The sequence below is a fragment of the Euprymna scolopes genome, chromosome 13, assembly GCF_053919585.1.
Source record: "Euprymna scolopes isolate OS-2025 chromosome 13, ASM5391958v1, whole genome shotgun sequence".
Classification (NCBI taxonomy): domain Eukaryota; kingdom Metazoa; phylum Mollusca; class Cephalopoda; order Sepiida; family Sepiolidae; genus Euprymna; species Euprymna scolopes.
In genome coordinates, this window is record NC_136494.1 from 102,619,398 (window position 1) to 102,641,249 (window position 21,852).

A 21,852-nucleotide genomic window follows, 5' to 3' on the forward strand; every position below is an offset into this window, starting at 1 on the left:
GCTTAACGGAAAAACGGCTTGCTAAGCACTAATATGCTCACCAGCGTATTCATGTTGCATCCAGTTATTTTGTAGAAGGTTTTTATTTTTCAAGCTCTTTGTATCTTCAATTACTAGTTTGTAGTGTTTGGTGCATTTCGTCTCAGGAAGCCAACATCTTCAGATATCCTGATCTGATAGTACCATTAAAAATTTGAATGTGGAAGAAATTAGCAAGAGTGAAAAATAATAAAAATTTGAATCTCACTTGTGTTCGTCCAAATTTGTGAAGATGATCAATTAGGCGCCAGATTTCTTTTGGTACTGCATAAAGACGACCCCCAGTGGCTGCAATATCAACTTGCTTTAAACTGCCAGGCTGTTCCTGAAAAAGAAAATTTGATAAAAAATCCTGCATTTTTTAAAATTTTGAATTTCTTGGAAATTTCTTTAATTAGCAAAAAATTTGCAGAATAGAGAAAAACATAAAAACCAAACAAAGAATTTATCTAATCATTTGACTTTAGAGATGAATAGATTTTCAAACAAAATGAATCAAATTGCCAAATGTCTATAAACTTCCAATTGAAATGTGTAACATTACTTGAGACAGAACTTTTTCTGCCATGTAAACAGATAACTAGTAGACGTGCCATTTAGTTTTACTGTGACATCTTGTAGTAGGGAACATAATTACTTCTGTTTCTAACCAATGTGATATCCGCCGCTTGTTGCTGCAACAGCAGTTGAGGATGTGCGTTTCCCAGTCACAAATCTATGTCAATAGCATATAACATATTAATATCAAAACAATAAAAATGTACTCATTTTCATATCCATTTTTTGGTACTTATGCAGAATAGGAACAGTGTTATCATCGGTAGATTCCAGACAGGTTATTTAAATGATTGAGCAAAAATTTTATATGAAAATGGTGAATATTTAAAACATTAGCAAACTGTGAAAAATTCGTAAAAATAATTATAATCGAAAGCACTGCATGGTAATTTCAATAATAATAGAAATTTATTAATTTATTTTATTATTTATTTATTTTATCATCTTTTAAATTAATTTATTTCATCATTGTTGAAATTTATTGAATTTATTATGGTTGAAATTCATTTACTGTGTATTTCGGTATATAAGATGACCTTTAAAGTTAAAAAATTATCTTTAAAAACCAATATTTCATAAGATACCGGGTGTCAGCCTAGGCTAAACAAACATGTTTTCGTGATTTAGCAATCGTCTTATACAACCGATATATGATAAATTTATTAAAATTTTCTTTAATTTTGTACCTCATTTTATCTGATGGTCGCTTTATATGTCGAAATATGCAATAATTTATTTTTATCATTGTTTATATTCAGAAATGAACTATTTTTATGCTTTATCGTAATTCTTTGAAATACTTTTCATTCTCTACATTCACTTTTTTTTTGCTCTGACTTTTCATAAAATTGTAACTGAATTGTGTCATCATTATGTTTTACTAATGAAACTTTTTCTGCTTGTTTTATGGGAAGTTCTAAACTTTTTTTACAACATTTATACACGGATCTCTACCATATAGTTTTATAGCATTAAAAAATATTGTTATTGGTTTGTCTCTTTAGAGAACGATCTGTAAATTATTCATGGCTTGTTTTTTTTTTAGCAACAAACAAATTTTATCCAAGCATGTTATATGTTTTACGCACACATTTTTTTGCAATTTTGCTTTCAGATTCCTCGACCAGGAAGTTATACCTACTTAGTATTAGTTTCAATATGCTGAATGTGTACGGCATAATCACGTTGACACACCAGTTCCCGCTGGATCACGGAAGTTAAGCAACGTTAAACCTGGTCAGTACTAAATGGGTGACCATTTGGAACTTCCAGGTGCTGTGTGTGCTCTCCGCTTATCTCGGCATTGTTTCCAGTCATCCTGGTCTTCTCCTTGCCACTGGACTAAACAGTGCCGACTCAGTAGAGGTGTGGTTGTGGATTGTGTAACCCTTGCTTCACAATTACACTCGCAACTGTGCCTACAGAGGATATCCTTTGTCTTTTGAGACTGAATGGAGGCATCGCGATCAATATACTGAATATAGAACAAGACTGCCAAGCAGTAAATAAAGAAAGAGTAAGAGAAAAGGCGAGTGTAAGAAAGTAAAGAAAGAGAAAGGTGGGAGAGGATGCTTACCAAGTCAACAAGTTGAGCAACTGGTACTTCTCTGATTGGCCGTTGCATCTGAATTAGGGCTTCAATAGAAGAACCAAAGCTGGTGGGAACGAAATTACCGTTTATCGTAATTTGTCTTGGAGTTAAGAAAGATATTACTGTCATGAAATACTTACAAATACACAAGGTTCTACTTTCATACGACAAGCATTAATTTTAATCCGTAACATTTGTGAACGATTGAAACAAAGATAGCAATATTTGAAAAATGATATAAATTTTTAATATAAAAACATAACGCACATAGATTATCACATTTAATTGAATATTCGAACATGCCCTTTTTTTCATTAAGTAAATAGCATTTTCTCAACTACTTTTAAATCCTTCCTTCTGGGAATCGTTATTCAAATCTGACGACATCTACATGCACCGATATTACTGATGTACCACAATTCTCTGTTAATTAGATCAATAAACCTTCCACTTGTCATTCAGGATGATCTCCACAATATTGTGACATTCTCAGCTAAAGCATCCATTTGTTGATGATCCGCATAGCAACTCCAACTACTCTTAAAGCATACAAGTATTAATTAAAGTATCAATTAAAGCATATAATGAATTTAAAAAACAGAATTTTTTATTGAAATTACATTCCTCTAGATCCATTGTGATCTATGCTGATGCACATTAACAAAATTACCTCATAAAGGGTGTGACTCTTTCCCATGCATGGTTTTTGTCATCATAGAGGTTAACTATTGTCTGTAGCTGCAAAAAAAAATGCTATGAAACATATCAAATAATACTGGGTATGTGAAGACCAATTAAGACCACCATAGAAAACCATCTCAGAAAGTACTACTCCATCTGCAAGAATCTCTTAATAGTCTAATGAATTTACATTATACTTCTATTTGTCCGTCTGTTTCTCTGTTCTATTTTGTCTGGAACTACTGCGCCAATCTTGCTGAAATTTTGCACAGACTTTTGCTACGATAAAGTGCCACAAACTAAATATTATGGTATCCTTTCAATGCATGGTTGGGGATTAATAGATATTAGTATTTGATGGAAAAATCAGCACAAATTTAAATATATTCACTCATCAATTTGGCATAAAACACTCATTCTAATTCAACTGGCCATAACTTTTTCCTGTCATAAATGAGTTAAAAACTCTAATTTTCATATATTATTCATTTTATGATGGATATCCTTCACTTCGTTGATGTCACAAAATTTTGGTTGAGATTCTCCAAGACCTTTAGTTGTTTCCAATTAAATCCAGTCAAAGTATATTTGGGCAAGAATATTCACTGCTTTTAAATAAAATTTACCCTGGGAAGATGGAACTGTCATCTCTCAAAACAGGACGTTCAACGGGAATGTCATGTTCACAAGCGATTCCCAGTCGCATGTATATCCCTGTCAGGGGAGATGATGACATTAGGTTTTTGCAGTTCTTGCATGGAGGTGTTAACGTATTCCTACATACAGCACCTGGTATTCTCAAATGGTCACCCATCTGGTATTGATCAGGGTTAACATTGCTTAACTTCAGTGTTTCAATGTTATTATGCAGTATATAACAATGTTTACTTGGCAATGCATGAATATAAGAAAAACAAAATGTTGTAATATCCTTCATTGGTTTAGGGAATACAAATGCTGTTTATATCTTGGGGTTGGGATGATGATGTTCTCTTGAATGCCCCACCGCAAATGTCCATGTAGGAAGATAATCACCTTTTAATCTTAAAAACATTAACTTGTGTATCCGTTTCCTTAACTATGACTTGCTTCTGTTGAAATCATCCTCACCAGGTTCTAAACACCTCTATCAAGCAAGACCTTACGTTACATGTATTTTCTCGCAAACTTATAAACGGCAACTGATCTAAATACAACTAAACCAAACCAACTATCTGTTCTCATATATTTGGCTATATAGGTTAACCTTGGATCAAACCTCGTTAGCAAAACCTAAAAACTTGATCTACATTTAATTCAAAAAGCATATTACTGCAAATAATATGCAACCTAGTAGAACTTAAAGGAAGAAGTTTTACTAATGTAATACTATTGTTCTTTAGAAGAGTTCAACAAGAATTCTATGATAATAATAAACAGGTCGATTAAATAAAAAAGGATATAAAGCAGTCCTTCCCTCCGTGGAGATGCAGCACTAATATATCATCGATCGTGTCTTCTTTGCTGTTTAACTTACAAACAGATGACTCATCAACTTTCACTTCCAGTTCAATTTCTTGAAGGTCGCCTACAAATTAAACAAAACTGACAAACATTATGAAAATTTCGGCACACTTAAATAGATAAGTAACAAGGAATAAGAAAAGGAAACACAATATTCAGCATTTAAAGACGTCTTTATTCTTAGGTGTTAATCCTACGCTACGGCAATGTCTGCAATAATTTTAAGAAATATATCTAATATACATAGTAAAGCCAGTCATTTCATGAATATGTAAATGCTAAATAGATTTTTTTCTAAATGTGCACAGAGATATTGAGGAATATTAGAGAGTGGTTAAATTAACATAGATTGAAAGTAGACGAGCGAAATACATAGATATTTGAGAGATGGTGATGTCCATTGTCATATTTGGTTTAAAATTCATTTTACATCGTAGCATGCTTTCTACAGCATTTAGAAACTGATTTCCAAATTACCCTATTTCTGGCCAGGATTTTATTTATTACTTACTCTCATGTTTTCTTTGCCCATTCCCTATAAATTGAAACAGATATCGCAATAGTTCTCCATACATCAAATCTGTTGTCAAAGATTACTGGAAAAATGGTTGGATCATTCTATCGCTCCAGAAGGTATCTCACTGCTGATGCAGTCCTCTATCTGTATAAGAACCAAGTATGTCCGAAAATGGAGTACTGTTGCCACATATGGGCAGGAGCTACTCAGCGCACTCTATCCTGCCTTGATAGAATTCAAAACTGGCTTTGAAACCTGTCTCTGCTCTATCATTATTTTCATAGCAAGTGCTCATCTGAGCTCCAATCTATGGTTCCCCCTTTCCAAACTTTCACAAAAAACACTCGACTAGCTACAAGCACTATCAACAATTTCCCCCACTCTACCTGTGCCTAAATCTAAATGCAGATTCCACGAACAAAGCTTCTTTCCTAGAATGGCACACCTGTGGAACACTGTTCTGCTTCCTGACCAATTACAAATTATGTAAACTAGTTCTTGTGGAACTGCCCTTAAATAATATTGGTAAACTAACAAGGACGAAATTATAAATCAAGTTATCGCTTTTGCACCCAAAGTGAGATTTATAATTCATTTGTTATATGACGAGTTTTTAACAAGTGCAAGGGTAATAACTCGATTCATACTTTCATTCTTGTTAGTTACAAACTTTTTTTTCCCCTTAAAGCAACGAAACAAAGGCAACATTTCATAAAAAAAAAAAAAAAATGATAGCTTTTTTTGTTTATTACACCCATACACAATAGAATTGAACGATACAAATGTTTGTGTAACCTCTAACTCCATACATCCTTACTTTCCTCAGCAAACTCCCTGGACCTACTCTTCCTGTTATTTATGTCTAAGTTTATATAAAACTTGTTTTACATCATCCCACGTAAAATCTTCTGGCTACCTTTTCTCAGATACTAATTGTTCCATTGTCTGCCCAGTTCAATCATTTTAGTCAGAATTCCAAATCACTTTTAAAAAATTTTTATGAATCCGTATTTCTCATTTTCCATTGTTTGCTTTATTGATGTTACGGTCAAAGAAATGTTGTGACTTCCTATCTCTCCAGAAATAATACTTTTGAGATTTTCTTTTGTTTTTTAATATTATTTTTTCATTTTGTGGCTTTGAATTGAGACAGTTTCATCTATGTTTCGAACCTTTAACAGCAGAAAGAAAAACAAAAATCTTCACATGATTTGAACATTTTGTGTAGGATCAGATTTGATAATTTGGATTAACCGGATTACTGTTTTTTTGCTTGAGAGTTATTTGCACAACATTTTGATTGGTGTAACCTCCGACCTTCTCCAGGTGTATTTTGTCAAACTCCCTAAATTCATACTACAATTCTTTGCAAGGGCTCATGGCATCGTAAATAAAGTATATGGTAACATTCAGTTGTAAGTTATACTCTTTTGAGGTTGAAGGTTCAATTCTCAGTGCAAGTGACACTCAAAGTACAATAGCAAATTACTTAGGGCTTCTACTCAGTCGTGACTGATGGAACGAAAGCATGCTACCCCTATAAATTAAATAAAGAGTTTCGTTCAACATTCTATGCAAATTCCCGAGTTTGACAGAAAGATTCCTGAAGTGCACAAGATACACCTAAAAAAGGTCCAAGGTTACATTGATAAAAATGTTGTGTGAATAACGTTCAAGATGAGAACAGTAGTTCTATTAATCCAAATAATATAAATTATCAATGCTTATCTCAAATATTCAGAAACAGATTTGTTCAGTTTCACTAAATTGAAATGATTAAAAATAATTGATCTTGATTAATAATTACCAACATTAAGTTGAATACTTTAGTTTTTAAAATTTAATAACTATATGATTATTTGTAAATGTACTCTAAGAATAATACAAGAAAAAAAATTAAAACGATTTTGATCTTACCTGGCATTAAAACAGCTTTGTATGGATTTACGTTCAACCAGGATTTGCAAAAATCATTTCCTTGGGCTTTCTTTATAAATTCAAACTCAACTGGACCCTGAAAATACACACAATTTTAGCTTTTACTTTTTAATGAAATTTTTCTTTTAATAAAAAAAACAAAATAGAAATCTGCAAAGAGATATCTTATCAGTTATTTTCAAAATAAATCAGAGAATTTGAGTTAAAAAAATGTATGCAAATGTTCATAACTATACTTAACTGAATATTTTGACGTATAAGTCGACCATTAAAGTTAAAAAATTATCTTTAAAAAACAATATTTCATAAGATACTGGGTTTTGCTCTCTGTAGCCTAGGCTAAACAAATATAGTTTGTGATTTAGCAGTTATCTTATACAACCGATATATGATAAATTTATTAAAATTTGCTCCAATTTTGTACCTCGTCTTAGCTGACGGTCACCTTATATGCTGAAATATATGGTAGTTGGCATTGACTAGGATGCAGTGAAATCATTTTAATTTTTATTTTTTAATGTAAATAATTCCCATTATATTCTTCAATCTAAAATATGAGTTATAGCCGTTGCTGATTTTTATTTTTAGGTGATTATTTAAAAATGTTTCATAGCAACAATCATTTGGATAGGATTATGCATTTTTTTACAAATAAATTGCCATGAAATATGTTATTGCATTGCTAGAAATAAGGTACAACAATGGCAAATGAAAATGACCTTATTGGAAGCAAAATTTAATTTGTCAGCTTAAATGCTATATGGGCCTGGCTTTCAAAATCTGATAAGATAGCTTCATATGTTTGAAAAGCATGAGAAAGAATAGAAATAGTTCAAATTAATCATTTCAATATTTGAAAACATCAGTAAAAGATGAGAGATTAAGAGCTGGTCAAAAATGAGGACTTTAATAATATTTTTTGTGGTTGTTCAAGATTCCTCCTCTATTAAAAAGTAAAAATACAGAAAACTCTTTAATGTGTATGTATCCATGACAAAATGAAAAGATCATATTTCAAAAATCAAGTAAATTAATAAAGTAATTTGATTTTTATAAACAAAATTTTAAAATTTCAAGCGATTAATGGGAAATCGTAGCCATTACAAGGCTGATCTTGCAAGTTTGAATTATTGTGGAGTTATCTGCCCTCATCACTTCAAGATGATGACACAAAGTAGTCCCTTTTTGCTTATTCATAAAATTTGATTTTTTTTTATTAAAAACTAGCATTGCATGGTTGTAAAATAATGTTAAAGAAAAAAAACAAAAAAAAAACGGACCTGGGTGTCATCAGCCAGAAGCGAAACGGAAAGCAAAATTTTGTAAGCAAAAGAAAAAAAAAAAAATTGCTGCGTGTTGGACACGAACTTATAAAACTTGAGTTCTTAAGCGAACATGTTATCGATTGGATCACAACAGGTATTTACGTTAATGGGCACCAGTGCTAGGTGTTCATCAGATCCCATTCAATTAAAGTACTTGTAAGACAAACACAGGGATGCAGCATTGTGGCAATGAGATAAAGATTGATGCTTGGTCAATAGTGTTGGACTTATTAGATTGAAAACTCTTTGTTGGAGCCTGTTCAATAGAGTGAATAGTGGTTGATGCACTGACCCATGTGTGGCAACAATATTCTATGCATGGGCGAATGGTGGCTTTGTAGAGATATAGGGTACTGTTAGGCGTGAGTATTTTTCTTGCACAGTAAAGGGAGACAAATTCTTTGCAGCAGCCTTGGCAATGTCTTTATGTATTCATGTTAACTGTGAATATTGAGCTAAGAAGTCTCAGATGAACTCTTAGCTAGAGTGTTATTAACCATGGAAATTAGTGGAGAGAAGATTTTTTTGTAATTGTTGAAGGAAAGTTTTTGTAATTCAAGTGATAATGTACTTGCAACTGATTCCGTTTAAGTATATCAAATTATGATCTGATATGTACAAATTTTCACATTGATTTTACTGCGTTTTTATTTCCGTGGATGTGACTAGGTTTAGGATCGGTCTATTTTATACTTTCTTGGAATATCAAATATGTCTAGACAGAGAAAGTTGAGTGTTGGTTAATGGCGAGTACTGGACCTTAAAACTAGATTTCTAACTTGCACCAATTTTCGAGTAAATAGTTGGTTCTTCTCCAGAATTCCCTCAATATTAAAAATCAAAAATGAAGAAAAACCTGTATGATGTACATACTCATGACAAAATGAAAATATCATACTCCAAAAATCATATAAATTGATAAAGTAGTAATTTTTTTTATTAAAAAAAAAAAAAAAATTTTAAGTGAGTGATTAATGGGGATTTGTAGGCATTAAAACATAAACCTCGTAAGTTTGAGTTATTGAGTTATCTCCTGTTGTATTTGTTTTAAACTGTTTTCAAAATGGCAGACAAGAGGGTAGCTGTCTGGTTACTCATAAAATTTGATTTTCTTAGTTAAAAACAATAATACTTGATCAATTTATGCGATTTTTGGAATATGATATTTTTGTTTCATCACGGCTACAGGCATCATACAGATATTTCTTTATTATTGTTTTTTAGTGTAGAGGGAATTCTGGACAAGAACCAAATAGTTTTAAAGACCATCTAAAAAGACAAAAGGTTCGTAAAAACATCAGAAAACACATCTGGTCATCTTGAAAAACTGGTCCAAATAGTATTAATTTCCCAAATTCAAAACTATAACTAAATTTCACTGAGTCATCCTCAACTAGAATTTTTATTGGACATGCTCTAACTCTTTAAGTATTAACTATGAATGAAAGCCAATCACTGATAATCTATCCAGAATTGCCTCTATATTAAACAAAACATATTCTATATGATGTGGGTATAAAAAAAAAATCAGTATGATGTATGTACCTATGACAGAATGAAACTCATATTCCAAAAATCACATAAATTGATGAAGTAGTTTTATGTTAAACTAAGAAAATCAAGGAGCTGTCTTGCACCACCATCTTGAAGAAACAAAGACAGATAACTCCACAATTCAAATTTGCAAGCCCAGCCTTACCATTAATGGCTTTAAATCATTTAAAAATGAACTTCTTTATGAAAATAAAACTACTTAATCAATTTACGTGATTTTTTTTAATGTAATTTTTTCATTCCATCATAGGTACAGACATTGTAAAGATTTTTGTATCTTTTTTTAATACAGGGGATTTCTAGACGAACACCTTTTTTGATATTTTCTCTCCCAAAAAGATGGGACATATCTCTCTACTGTTAGAGGGAATCTTGAACTTAGATTAGACCACAATAGACGAATCACAATTATGTCCTAGCGAGTTCAAAAATCATCAAAGCATGATGGCAGTCAACTCAACCCACTCTTGGCGAGAGTTGTGGCAATGAAAATGAAGAATAGACAAAAGAAAAATATTAAAAGTTACATTTATATTATTAAAACAGATCAACTCTTGTTAATTTTTTTGAAGTTTTATAAATTACATATCTCACCTGTCCAATGTTTGCTACAATCAATTTTTGTTTTTGCGATTCAAAGAACTTCACATCTTCAAACGTGAACTGAAAATAGAAACAAAATAAAGATTTTACAACATTTTGCAGAGGCAGAGAACTATTCATACTAATCCCCGTAAAAATAAATTTGCATGCTTTTTTTCTTAATCCATGGAGTTACTAAAATTCATACTTTTCTCTTCAGAGAAAATCAATAACAAATTATATTATAAAGAACTTACTTAAGTATAAAATTCTGTAAATATTCGTATTTTAGGTGCTTTTACACTATTGGGACAAAATTTCGGAAATCATAATATTGAATTTCACATGAAAACAATGGTACCTATGTATTCCTCATATTTTTAAGATGATTATATCCAAAATTACAAAAATCGATATTATTATTAATAATTTATTAAAGAAAATAAAAATAGAATTGGATGAAAACGATCATAAGACAGGAGAGTTCAAAGGGGGAGGTAATTTTCCATTTTAATTTAAACAAAATGGCGGCAATTTTTCACCTGTTAACACAAGTTGTTTTTTTTTAATAATTCAGTAATATTCAGGTAATTTTGACTGCATAATTTGGAAGCTACCATTGTAACTTATTGAAATTGAGAAACAAACAGTTGAAACCATTGTTTTTTATCTGAAAACTCCATTTATTGACTACAAAATCTCATCTCAATAATGTAGAAGCGCTTATTTTTATATTATTACTAGCATACCGCCTGGCGTTACCTGGTTGTAAAATACGCTTAATGATATTTTAATTTATTCAGATTTGTATTTATTATTATAGATCCAGTGGGACATAAGTGAAAATCATATTCCACATAAAAACTCCTTGATATACTTATGTATCATGTAAAAATAAGTATTCTCACCAAAAATTAGAAAAAAATATCGATTAGAGTTTCAATTAAAAAGAAAAATCAGTTTTGTATTTTGCCGATCTATTATACATTATTATTTGGTTAAATGACAGACTGACATATCTCGTCTTGCTGCTCTTATCATTGGCTGATCAATAAAATATAAAATTGATTTCTATTTTTAACTAAAATTCTACTCAATAATTTTTGCTAGAGATATCTATTTTTGCCTGATACATAAGTATATCAAAAAGTTTTCTTTTTTATTTATTTGGAATTGCGATTTTCACTTGTGTTCCTAAATGTATAAGCACCAAAATTTTAAACAGGATTTTTAAAGGATTCTCAAATTTTTTTTTTTTTAAATAATAATGACCGTTTGATTTTAGAGAGAGGCTTTACAGAAACCAAGTAGCATGTTTTCATTTTAAGTATATTAAAATGACCAAAAAAAAAAAAAAAAAAAAAAAAAAAAAATTAGGATTTTTAGTTAAATATCATTCATGGATTTTTCAAATTGTTGTATCAATTCATTTAGACAAAAGATGTGATCAACTTAAGACAAAGTGTTGGATCTGTTTAAATAGATTATTGCATTTGAGAAAGTTTACAAATGTACTTATAACTGTTACAAATGTACATTGTTCCTCCCTTCGTTTTTTGTCATGCTATCAATAATACATAAGTAATAAAATAAGTCATTATGATACTACAATCAGTATCAGTTCCAACTCTGCCATATATATATATATATTTCCCCAAAACCTCTGGCCCTGACAGAAGGGAGACTAAAACTTGCTGCTATGGTTTCAAATGATCTGAAATAACAGCAAGGGGAGTCTTCATTCCAAATATTTCTCATATGTCTCCCCTCTTTTGGAAATAGGGTACGGTTATGAATATCTCCAGTATCAAATGATCCTTATACACTATGAAATTTACTTTATGTATGAAAACCAAAGAGGGGATATATAACATATGAGAAATATTTGGAATTTAGTCTTCCCTTGCCGTTATTTCAGATCATTTGAAACCAGAACAGCAAGTTTTAGTCTCCCCTCCATCAAGGCCAGAGGTTTTGTGGAAATATCAGATATTTTGTAATTCATATGCAAAACTAGGAAAACAAATGACTATGATTGAGACATTTTATGGCTGTAAAAAAAGTGCCAAAAATAGGCTCTGGACGATGGATGATCCTCTTAATGTGCAACCTTAAGGGAAAATTTCACATAGCCCACTACATAATTCAGGTCATTACCTTTATAATGAGCCTTCATTTGTTAAATTCTGATCAATAGTTGCTGAGATATGGAACTTATAAAATTAACAAAAAAGGTGGTATATATATATGTGTGTGTGTATATATATATATATGAATATATATATACTGGTAACCAAATTAAATATTGAAATGCTCATATTTTTGGTTCTATGGGATGAAACTATATGAAACTGCAGACTTTTTGAAGATTATAATACTATTCTATGGCTAAAATTTTATGACAATTGGTAAAAAAAAAACTATTTTTTCAAACCAATAAAATATGCCATAATTTGCCTACATTTGTATATATAATGTCCTGCAGGTCAGCTTCAATTTTGCTGCTTCGGTTGTCTTCCCTGTGGCCTTACCAGGCCACTAATATACACACATATAAACAAAGGGATTTATATGATGAAAAATTAAAATTTACAAAATTTATTGGATCATCAAGTATTCAAAACAGGAATACAGTAGAGATTTTATCCTTAATCCATGGAGTTACTAAAATTCATACTTTCTCTTCAAAGGAAATCAATAACAAATTATAGAATTAAAACCAAAACTTATAGCACTCCAGTATTATTTCTTACCATCTGAGCTAACGACAGACGGATATAAAAACTTTAAAAATTAACCAACTTTAACATATAAATGTATATTTGCACATACGTAGAGTAACACTTTAATTCAAATTACATCTGCCCAAATCCAATTTTTCAGTTTTGACCTCAGCACCTATTTTTACTGGCTAAAAATCAAATTGAGTTTGTTCTACATATCCAAATCCCCTATATATCAAGTTTCAAGTAAGTAGACCAAAAATTAACAGAAGAATTTGAAAAAATACAAGGTCACTTTTACATACATATTAGCAGGCCATCCGACGATGCTTGGTCATAAAATATGATATTTTAAATTATGAAGATTTCTTTATTGAAGAGCCAATACTCCATTCATTATTATATTGTACCTAATATATAGTAGTGATTTCAAAAGTAAAAAAAAAAAAATTTTTAAATGTGACTTGGATGTTATCAGCTGAAATCAAAACAAAAACATAGCTCTCCAACATTATTCACTGCCATCTGGGCTAAAGTTCATACGCATATAAAAACTTTAAAAATGTTAACGGTATAAATGCATATTTGTGCATGTGTAACATGTTTAGTTGACTTATGCCTGCCAAGTTCAATATTTTCAAGTTCTAATTTATATTGAACACGTTTGAAAAATACTGATTCATTTTATTAATATATTAAAACTTGTTTAATCTATACTCCTATAAATCCGTTTTTCTTTTTTGTGTATTATATTCATATTAAAACCCTCTTTTCTATTTATTTAAAAAGAAAATACAATTTTATTATATATGGGTTGTGGAAATGCATTCACTAGCAAAAGATCTAGCTAATTTGCATACTCTTTTAAACATTCATTTTAATTAATTCCCTATTAATTTTTTCGGTTTTCTTATGGGATGATCATCTTTAGTAAACTATTACGTGTAATTATATTCATGCAGATATTCTACATGATTTATACTTGCATAATATTTGCGTAAAATCTTTACAGTAAACAAAAATTGTTTCCATATATATTTATGTATACGTATATATTTTTGTTTAAGCGATTAGTCTATCTATCTATATATATATCTATACTAGCATGGGTGCCTGGCATTGCCTGGGTATTTAGAGGTGTATGTTGAACAAAAAAAAAAAAAAAGGGGTAAATTTTTTTAACTTTGACCCCTATTTGGCTGTTAAGGGGTCAAAGTTCAACGATTTGACCTTTGAAAACTCTACCAAACTCCTCCGACAATTTTGGGTCTAAATACTTGAAATTTTAGATATAGATTCCTTGGACATGGATTTAACTTAATAACTTGATTGAGCCCAAAACAATAAATGTTAAGGGGTCATAATATGGGTCAAAGTTAAAAAAAAAAATTGAGCTCTGCGGTCTCTACCAAATTACTCGGACAATTTCTGTTCTAAACATTTGAAATTTTACATAAAGGGTATTCAAAGATAGGACAAGCTTTTTTATCGGTTTGGGTCGAAAATTTTTAGTTACTAATATATAAATGTATGTATGTATGTATTTTTGCATGTCTGCCCAACACTTTTGACAGAGGCGACAGATTTTCTCAAGATCAGTATCGTTTTGAAGTTCGACCTTGCAGATGACAAATATCGAAAAATTGGCTAAAATCATTAATATCTTCACCTTCAACTGGGCACTTTTCTACAGGGGGAGGGAGGGGTCGCTTTTTTTTCACCGATATTTTCGAAAGTCATCCTCTCCTTTCGATTGTCTAGCCTTAATTTAAACCTACACCACTTCCGGTTTGGTGGTGGTCGTAACAGTAAAGACGTCAGATTTTTTCCGTTCTTTTCCTCCTTGCGGTACGGGTCCGAGCCTGCCTTCCTACTACCACTTTTTTTTTTTTTTTTTGCTCAGCATACACCTCCAAACACCTGGGCAACGCCATGTTGAAATGCTAGTCACCTATAAAGTTGAGTTTTTTCTTACTCTGACATTGATATTAAAAGCCTACTTTTTCTATTTAAAAATTATTAAAATGAACTTCTTAATATACTCAGTCATGAGCGACTACATGAAGGTTAACTAATTTGCTTTTTTCTCTGAAAAACGAACATTCATTAATTACTCATTCATTTTTTATGGTTTCTTATTAGATGATCGGTTTCATTTCACTATCAGAATTAATTCTATTTATGCATAGTTTTTACATTCTGCATAATTGTGTAGAATTTAAGAGGAAAACGTTCTAGCACACAGAAATATTTATTTATATATATATATATATATATATATACACACACACATATATATAAGTGACCTTGTCAGTGTGTGCGCGAAAAGTCTTTCCTAAACTTCTCTATGAATATTTGACCTACAGAATAGAAATTTGATATGCAGAATACCTGGACCTGTAGCACACTTTCGATTAGGTTTTTAAATGAAAAAAATGTCTACTAAGGAGTCAAAATTGAAAACAAAACAGTTGACTTAAGTAAGTCAAATAGAAACATTACTCCTGCTGTTATTTTTGCACATGTGCAAAATCAAACATTTATTTGATTTTTAACATTCCATTTTCATCTGTCAGTAATGACTAAGGCTGGAGCTCTAAACGTTCTGATTTCGATTCTAGTGAATGGTACCCAAGTCATATGTTTTATAACTTTTGAAATCCTTACTATATATTGAATAATAAGCAATAGAGAATTGGCTCTATAATAAGAAATCTCCAAGAATATAATATTTATATTTTATGACTGAGCAATGCCAGGCGACCTACTAGTATATATATATATATATATATAATAGTACTAGGTGTACCCTGTCACGTGTTGCTGTGGCTCAATTTGGTGTAATGGAAAATTCTAATAAAAAAAGAAAATGCCTGTTTCTTATATTCTTAGTACAGCAATCCACTCCAAAAAGTAATAAAAAAAAAAAAAAAAAAAAAAAAAAAAAAATGATGGTACTCTTGCAGAATTGGATCCTGATCCTCGAGATTACTGTCAATCATGGCTGAACGTAGCAAAAATGTTGAAACGCTAAATGTTTTTTTTTTTTTTTGTTTTCTGTATACAAAAATGTGAGTAATTAATATTTAGTGATGGGGGGGGGGGTTACTATATACAGATTCGAAAATGTTGTCCAAAAACAAATAAATGAAAGCAAAGGTAAGTTACGTTTCTACCTAACTGGATAATTGTTTAGTGTTTTTATGTAATGTAAAAATGTTTAATTGGCTGGAAAAACACAAATGATTGCAGACTCTGTTGAATACGTTAAGTTTGGGAAAGTAAGTTGAAAACTAAAAACTATACAATACAGTGTCAAAAACCCACTGAATATATGTTACCATGATATAGGCTGACATAATCGGTGGGTTTGTGACAGTATTTTGTATAGCTTTTTAGTTTTAACTCACTTTCTCAAACTTAACGTAATCAACAGTGACTGCCACCATTTGTATCTTTCAAATACACCGATAAACACTGTTTTTCAAGCCGACTAAACGTTACATTAAATGAAAAGGGTTTGTATTACTAAACACAGATACAAAGAAGTTGTCAAAAAATAAATATATAACAAATAAATGTTATCAAAGGCAAGAAAAGTAAATGTTCTACCTAACTGGATAAGATTGTAGTGTTTTTATGTAATGTAATGTTTAATCGGTTCAAAAACATGCAGTGTTTATCGGTATATTTGAAAAATACAAATGGCGGCAGACTGTATCGAACACGTTAAGTTTGGGGAAATTTTGGGAAAATGAGTTTAAACTAAAAAACTATACAAAATACTGTTAGGAACTCACTCAATATATGTTACTGTGACGTAGGCGGACATATAATCAGTGGTTTTAAACTTTTGCTTGATACAGATGATGACTTTTAAGAGTCCCTTTTAGTGATTACCTGGTTTGAGGATATTATACAACTAAACGGCAAATCTGCCCCAAAAATCTGGTATTATTTTACTTTAAGGCCCGTCTCATGTTCGTATATAACGAAATATTTTATTGTAGATTTCAGTGTACTAAAAACGAATCTGCAAACTGTTTCCGTCGCAAAAAGAAAGTTTTCATGATATGAAGAAATCACTTTTCAATGTAAATTTAACTTAGAATGAGCACCCACTTTCTGGGCACCTGAGAGAGGGGCATTTTTCTATGTGTGTGTGTGGGGGGGGGGGCAGCCGCGGCCGCCAAAACACCCCCCATCCCTCCAACCAATTTAAACAGGTAATTTTAAAGGATTTTCCAAGGGTAGAAAGGAAGCCCCCCCACCCCCCACCAAAATCGTGGCCACAAAGTGGGTGATCATTTTACGTTAAATTATTATGGAAAAGTGATCCTTCACTTTTTTAAACTAACATTTCTTCATATCTTGGAAACTACTCGTTTGCCTTAATTATAAACGTTATTTTCGTTTTCAGCGACCCCGAAAACCTATAAGTGGTAATTTTAAAGGAATTTTCGAGGGTGGAGTAATTCTTCATATTTACCTTCTTTTTTTTTTTTCTCCAATAACATAAGAAATTAAGAATTAGACAAATTTATTTTAGGTAGGCTTCGCCAGGAAAGTATTTTGTTATATACGAACGTGAGACGCGCCTTAATGGAAAATTTTATCAAAATTCCGGGATGCTTTTTTTTTTTTTTTTTTTTTTTTTTCAATAACACAAGAAATTAAGAAATAGACAAATTTATTTTAGGTAGGCTTCGCCTAGAAAGCTTTTAAAAATAAAAAATTAAGATAAACAAATGGTGCTAGTGCACTTACCGATCCGTGCTATTTTTTAAATCGTATTTCCAAGTTTAATTAAAGTTTTATGATATGTTTTTTTTATTCAATTGTAAGGTTAAAAGTACAAAAAAAAAATATATATATATATATATATATAATTTAAAAAATAGGGATTTTTTTTTTTTTTTTTTTTACCCATCTATTAAATAGATAAATGTTGTAATTCGAAAGTCGTCAACGTGTGGTGCACGTGAAAGGCTCATTTCTACCGGAAATGAAATGGCGGACAGTCTCGCAGTTACGAAAAATATTTTTATTTTCTTTAATATATTTTTTATAATTTGCGATCTTAATTTATTTTAATAACATGCAAACATTCCTTGACTTTACAGATAAATTTTCTGAAAATTTCAATTAAATTGGTAACATAGAAATATGGTTTTATTCACTTTGAACGAACCAAGAATTACATTTTTATATATCTATAGATATATATCAAAATCCAGATTAACAGCGTGAATGTTATAACTATATATGGGAGTTGTCCTGAATTTCTACGTTACACTATGTGCCAAATATCTAAATGACCCATGAAGTCAGAACTCCTTAAAATTTCAAATACATATATCTTATGACCATGATACTTACGTCCGTGATGTCAATCTTCACTTGGGGTAAATATTCATTCTCAATTCTATCCAATCGCTTCATAATATCTTCATAAACCTTCTTGGATTTCTCTTGATCAATCACTTTTAGCTAAAATAGAACAAAAAAGAAAATAATAAATATCTCATTCCCTTACACAGGCTGTCACAATCCTGATCAGCGTCCCAAATAATGAAGATCAGCAAGCTTCACTTCTTGACCTATTCCTGACTACAATTCCTGAAGATTGTGTGACAAATGCCCATAACAACTCTTACCTACTTGAGGTAAATACCCTAACTAACCCAATAATCAGCAAAATCCTACCACTTCACTGCCGTGGTCCTTAGATGCTGGAAAGCTTTCTACTCTAATAGTTTCTTTCCTCAAACTGCTAGACTTTGAATCACCCCCCCCCCCCCCCCGTTTCCTGCTTGCCTAGCTGTACTAACATGTAGAAATTTAAATGTAATATGAACAAACATCTCACTGCTCAACTCCTTACATAGTGTCCTCTGTATATATGGTCCTAAATAGTAACCCCTTTACATTCAAGTGGCAACATACCTTGTTTGGGGGGGGGGGCGAATAAGAGTAAAAAAATATATAGAGAAAGAATCCAAGGTAACTGAAACTGTTACAAATCACATAATCTAAGCATAAAAACAAAAGTGGTAACGTCAAAGGTTGAAAGGGTGAAGAGCACACTGGAATCTTTGCGAGACTTATTGCCACTCAAATTAAAAAAAAAAAAAAGTGTTATTATCGGTAAGAAATCAATGGTAAACAGTTGTTGCAATAATGCAAAATGATTTGCAATGAATATCAAAAGAAGTAGAGAGTAGTGATAATCTGATGAGTCTCATCACTACAAAATCCAGGGAATAGCACTTATTGTTAGCAGTGAGCAATCACTGGTAATAATTAATTTTAGAAAGGTTTTTATGTTTGTTTTATCTTTTCTTTTATACTTTCTGAAAGTTTCCAATTCATTTTAACATTACATATCTTTTTCAATGCAAGAGAAAAAAAACAAGCAAACAAAAAAACACTATTTTTTTTTCCTGAGGAACTCGTGTAAATCTCTGATGATTTGCTTGGTATATTTACGCCATCGATTGAAACATGTAAAACAAAGTAATAAGACAATATGAAAGTGAATTAAGTGAATACTTTTGTGACTTCGGAATGTTTAATAAAATTTTATATATATATATATATATATATATATATATATATATATATATGATATACCAAACAACAGACATAATTGCCAATACATACGGGTCTTCAATTACTAACCACCTTATAAAAAAACTCGTCTTATGCAGTGAACTTTAACACAAACTCTTTTACAATCTTGAGTCGTGCTCACTCATCATTCTACTTAAAGATCTTAGAGACGGTTCCTGTTCGGTTGAGAAGGTCTTCCCTCTGAAAACAGAAGGAATGCCTCTTAGGTTTGAGCGTGATTAGTCTCTAGGATCTTCGAGCAATATAACGTATTTCAGTTGCTTTCCCTAATTTTTTTTTCCCCATACATAACATAACATTATTTTTATCTGTACATAATTTCAATTCCCATTTGTGTCTTTCTTTTTTTTTTCACTCAAATCCCTCAGCTTTGATAAAGCGAGGGTGAAACCGATCAGCTGAATCCCCCATTTTTTTCCCATTTTTATTCTCTTCACCCCATTAATTTTATTTTAAATGTTTTTATCATGAATTTTCGTCTTCCCTTCATGATTGTATTATATATATATATATATATATATATATATATATATATATATATATATATATATTTATTCACAAGGATATATAAAATTCACTTACCCCAACATTAAAACTTGCACTGACAGGTTTGTGATCACTGATCTTCAATTCATTATGAGATTGGTAAGAAGTTTGGCACACACAACTCCCTTTCCATAAGATTCGGTCACACCAGGCAGGAATTCGACTTTTTTCACTGCATTTAAAATATTCAATAGTATTAAATTATGTAATAGTAACTTTTAATAGCAAATATTTAAACTGAATAAGTATGGACAATTAAAAGAATGACATTAATTGCTTTTTTTAAAGCAAGAAAAACAAAATCTACATAAAAGAGAATTTATGAGTTATTATCGAGTGAGTTTCAAAAGGCAAGATAATGAAAATTTTGATAAACATTTTGAAAGATTTGCACTTCAGAAAACAATGGAGAAGGGGGAGGAGGAAGAAAATGAATTCTAACCTTGAATCCCAATTGTCAGTACCTGGATCATATTTGTAGGTTGGTTTAAAGTTTACTTCCCCTTCAAAAAAATTCTCAAAGACGTCACTATGTCCGAGCTGTCTGTAAAGCTGCAAGCAATGAAAATAAAGAATAAAAAATTTTTTTTTGTTTAAGGAAATTCTTAAAAAAAGAAAGAAAAATTTAACATTCTTTTCCTTTGTGCATACAAGTTGTCTCCCTTTATTAATTTCAAATCAAAACATTTTTCCAAGTTACATAGGAGTCACAAAATGTTAATAATGCGAACAAATATTAAATATTCAAGCAATACTAAAAAATAAATTTAAAAAAATTAAGTTCTCTCCTAAGTCTAAAGATTGTTAGAAGAGATACTTAATGCAGAACCAATAGACTGAACCACTCCTGTGATAAGACCAATATGTTGCTGAAAATGGTTACTTGTTGAAGCAACTAAGCAGGCTTAAGTTGATTAACTTCAATGATTGAATGCGAACCAGTGTGTAATATGATTTAACTGTTAAGACAAGTTAATATCAAAATATTTATTGTGGTGCTTGTCATAAATTCCCTCTATATTAAAAAAAGAAAAGAAAAAAAAATTAGTATAAAGTACATACCCATGATAGAAAGAAAATACCACACACCTAAAATAACAAATTGATCAAGTAGTTTTTTTGTTTTTTTTTAAAGAAAATCAAATTTTGTGGCTTAACAAATCATGATGATATTGCAACACCATCTTGGAAATAAACTGAAAACAAGGGAGAAAACTCCAAATAATTCAAACTTATGAGATTTTAGAAAGTCATTGTTGATATGAGGAAGAGGGATGCATTAAAAAAACTCAAATGATTTTCTATATAAATAAATAAAACTACTTGATCAATTTATGTTAGTTTTAGAATATATTTTCTTTTTGTCAGGGGTACACACATCTTACATATTTTTCTTTAGTTTTGTTTTTTAACATAAAATGAATTTTGGACAAGCACAAAGTTCTCTTCTAAGTCTAAAAGCTGTTAGGCATGATGCTTAACCCAGAACCGATAGACTGACAGGATGCTAGTATGTGATTGATTATACCCCTCGTAACAATGGTAACTGTTTATACACTTGCGTGAAGTGTTTGCCGACAACATCTGGTATTACAAAATGGCTACTCACTGAAGTACTAATCAGGCTAAAATTACTTAACTTTATTATCCGAGAATTGGTGT

General features: G+C 30.9%; 1 protein-coding gene across 2 annotated transcripts in view; it reads right to left on the reverse strand.

Moving 5' to 3' along the window:
* Window positions 1-21,852, reverse strand: part of LOC145292118 (inositol polyphosphate 5-phosphatase OCRL-like) — a 161,547-nt gene that overhangs the window by 14,049 nt on the left and 125,646 nt on the right. For both annotated transcript variants that reach the window (XM_080138224.1, XM_080138223.1), the window contains 8 exons: window positions 20,633-20,742; window positions 20,227-20,362; window positions 18,391-18,501; window positions 10,301-10,369; window positions 6,807-6,903; window positions 4,310-4,436; window positions 2,174-2,282; window positions 248-364 (listed from right to left, as the gene is read on the reverse strand). In XM_080138224.1, coding sequence (XP_079994350.1) covers window positions 248-364; window positions 2,174-2,282; window positions 4,310-4,436; window positions 6,807-6,903; window positions 10,301-10,369; window positions 18,391-18,501; window positions 20,227-20,362; window positions 20,633-20,742 — 876 coding nt within the window. The remainder of the gene's footprint in view (window positions 1-247; window positions 365-2,173; window positions 2,283-4,309; window positions 4,437-6,806; window positions 6,904-10,300; window positions 10,370-18,390; window positions 18,502-20,226; window positions 20,363-20,632; window positions 20,743-21,852) is intronic.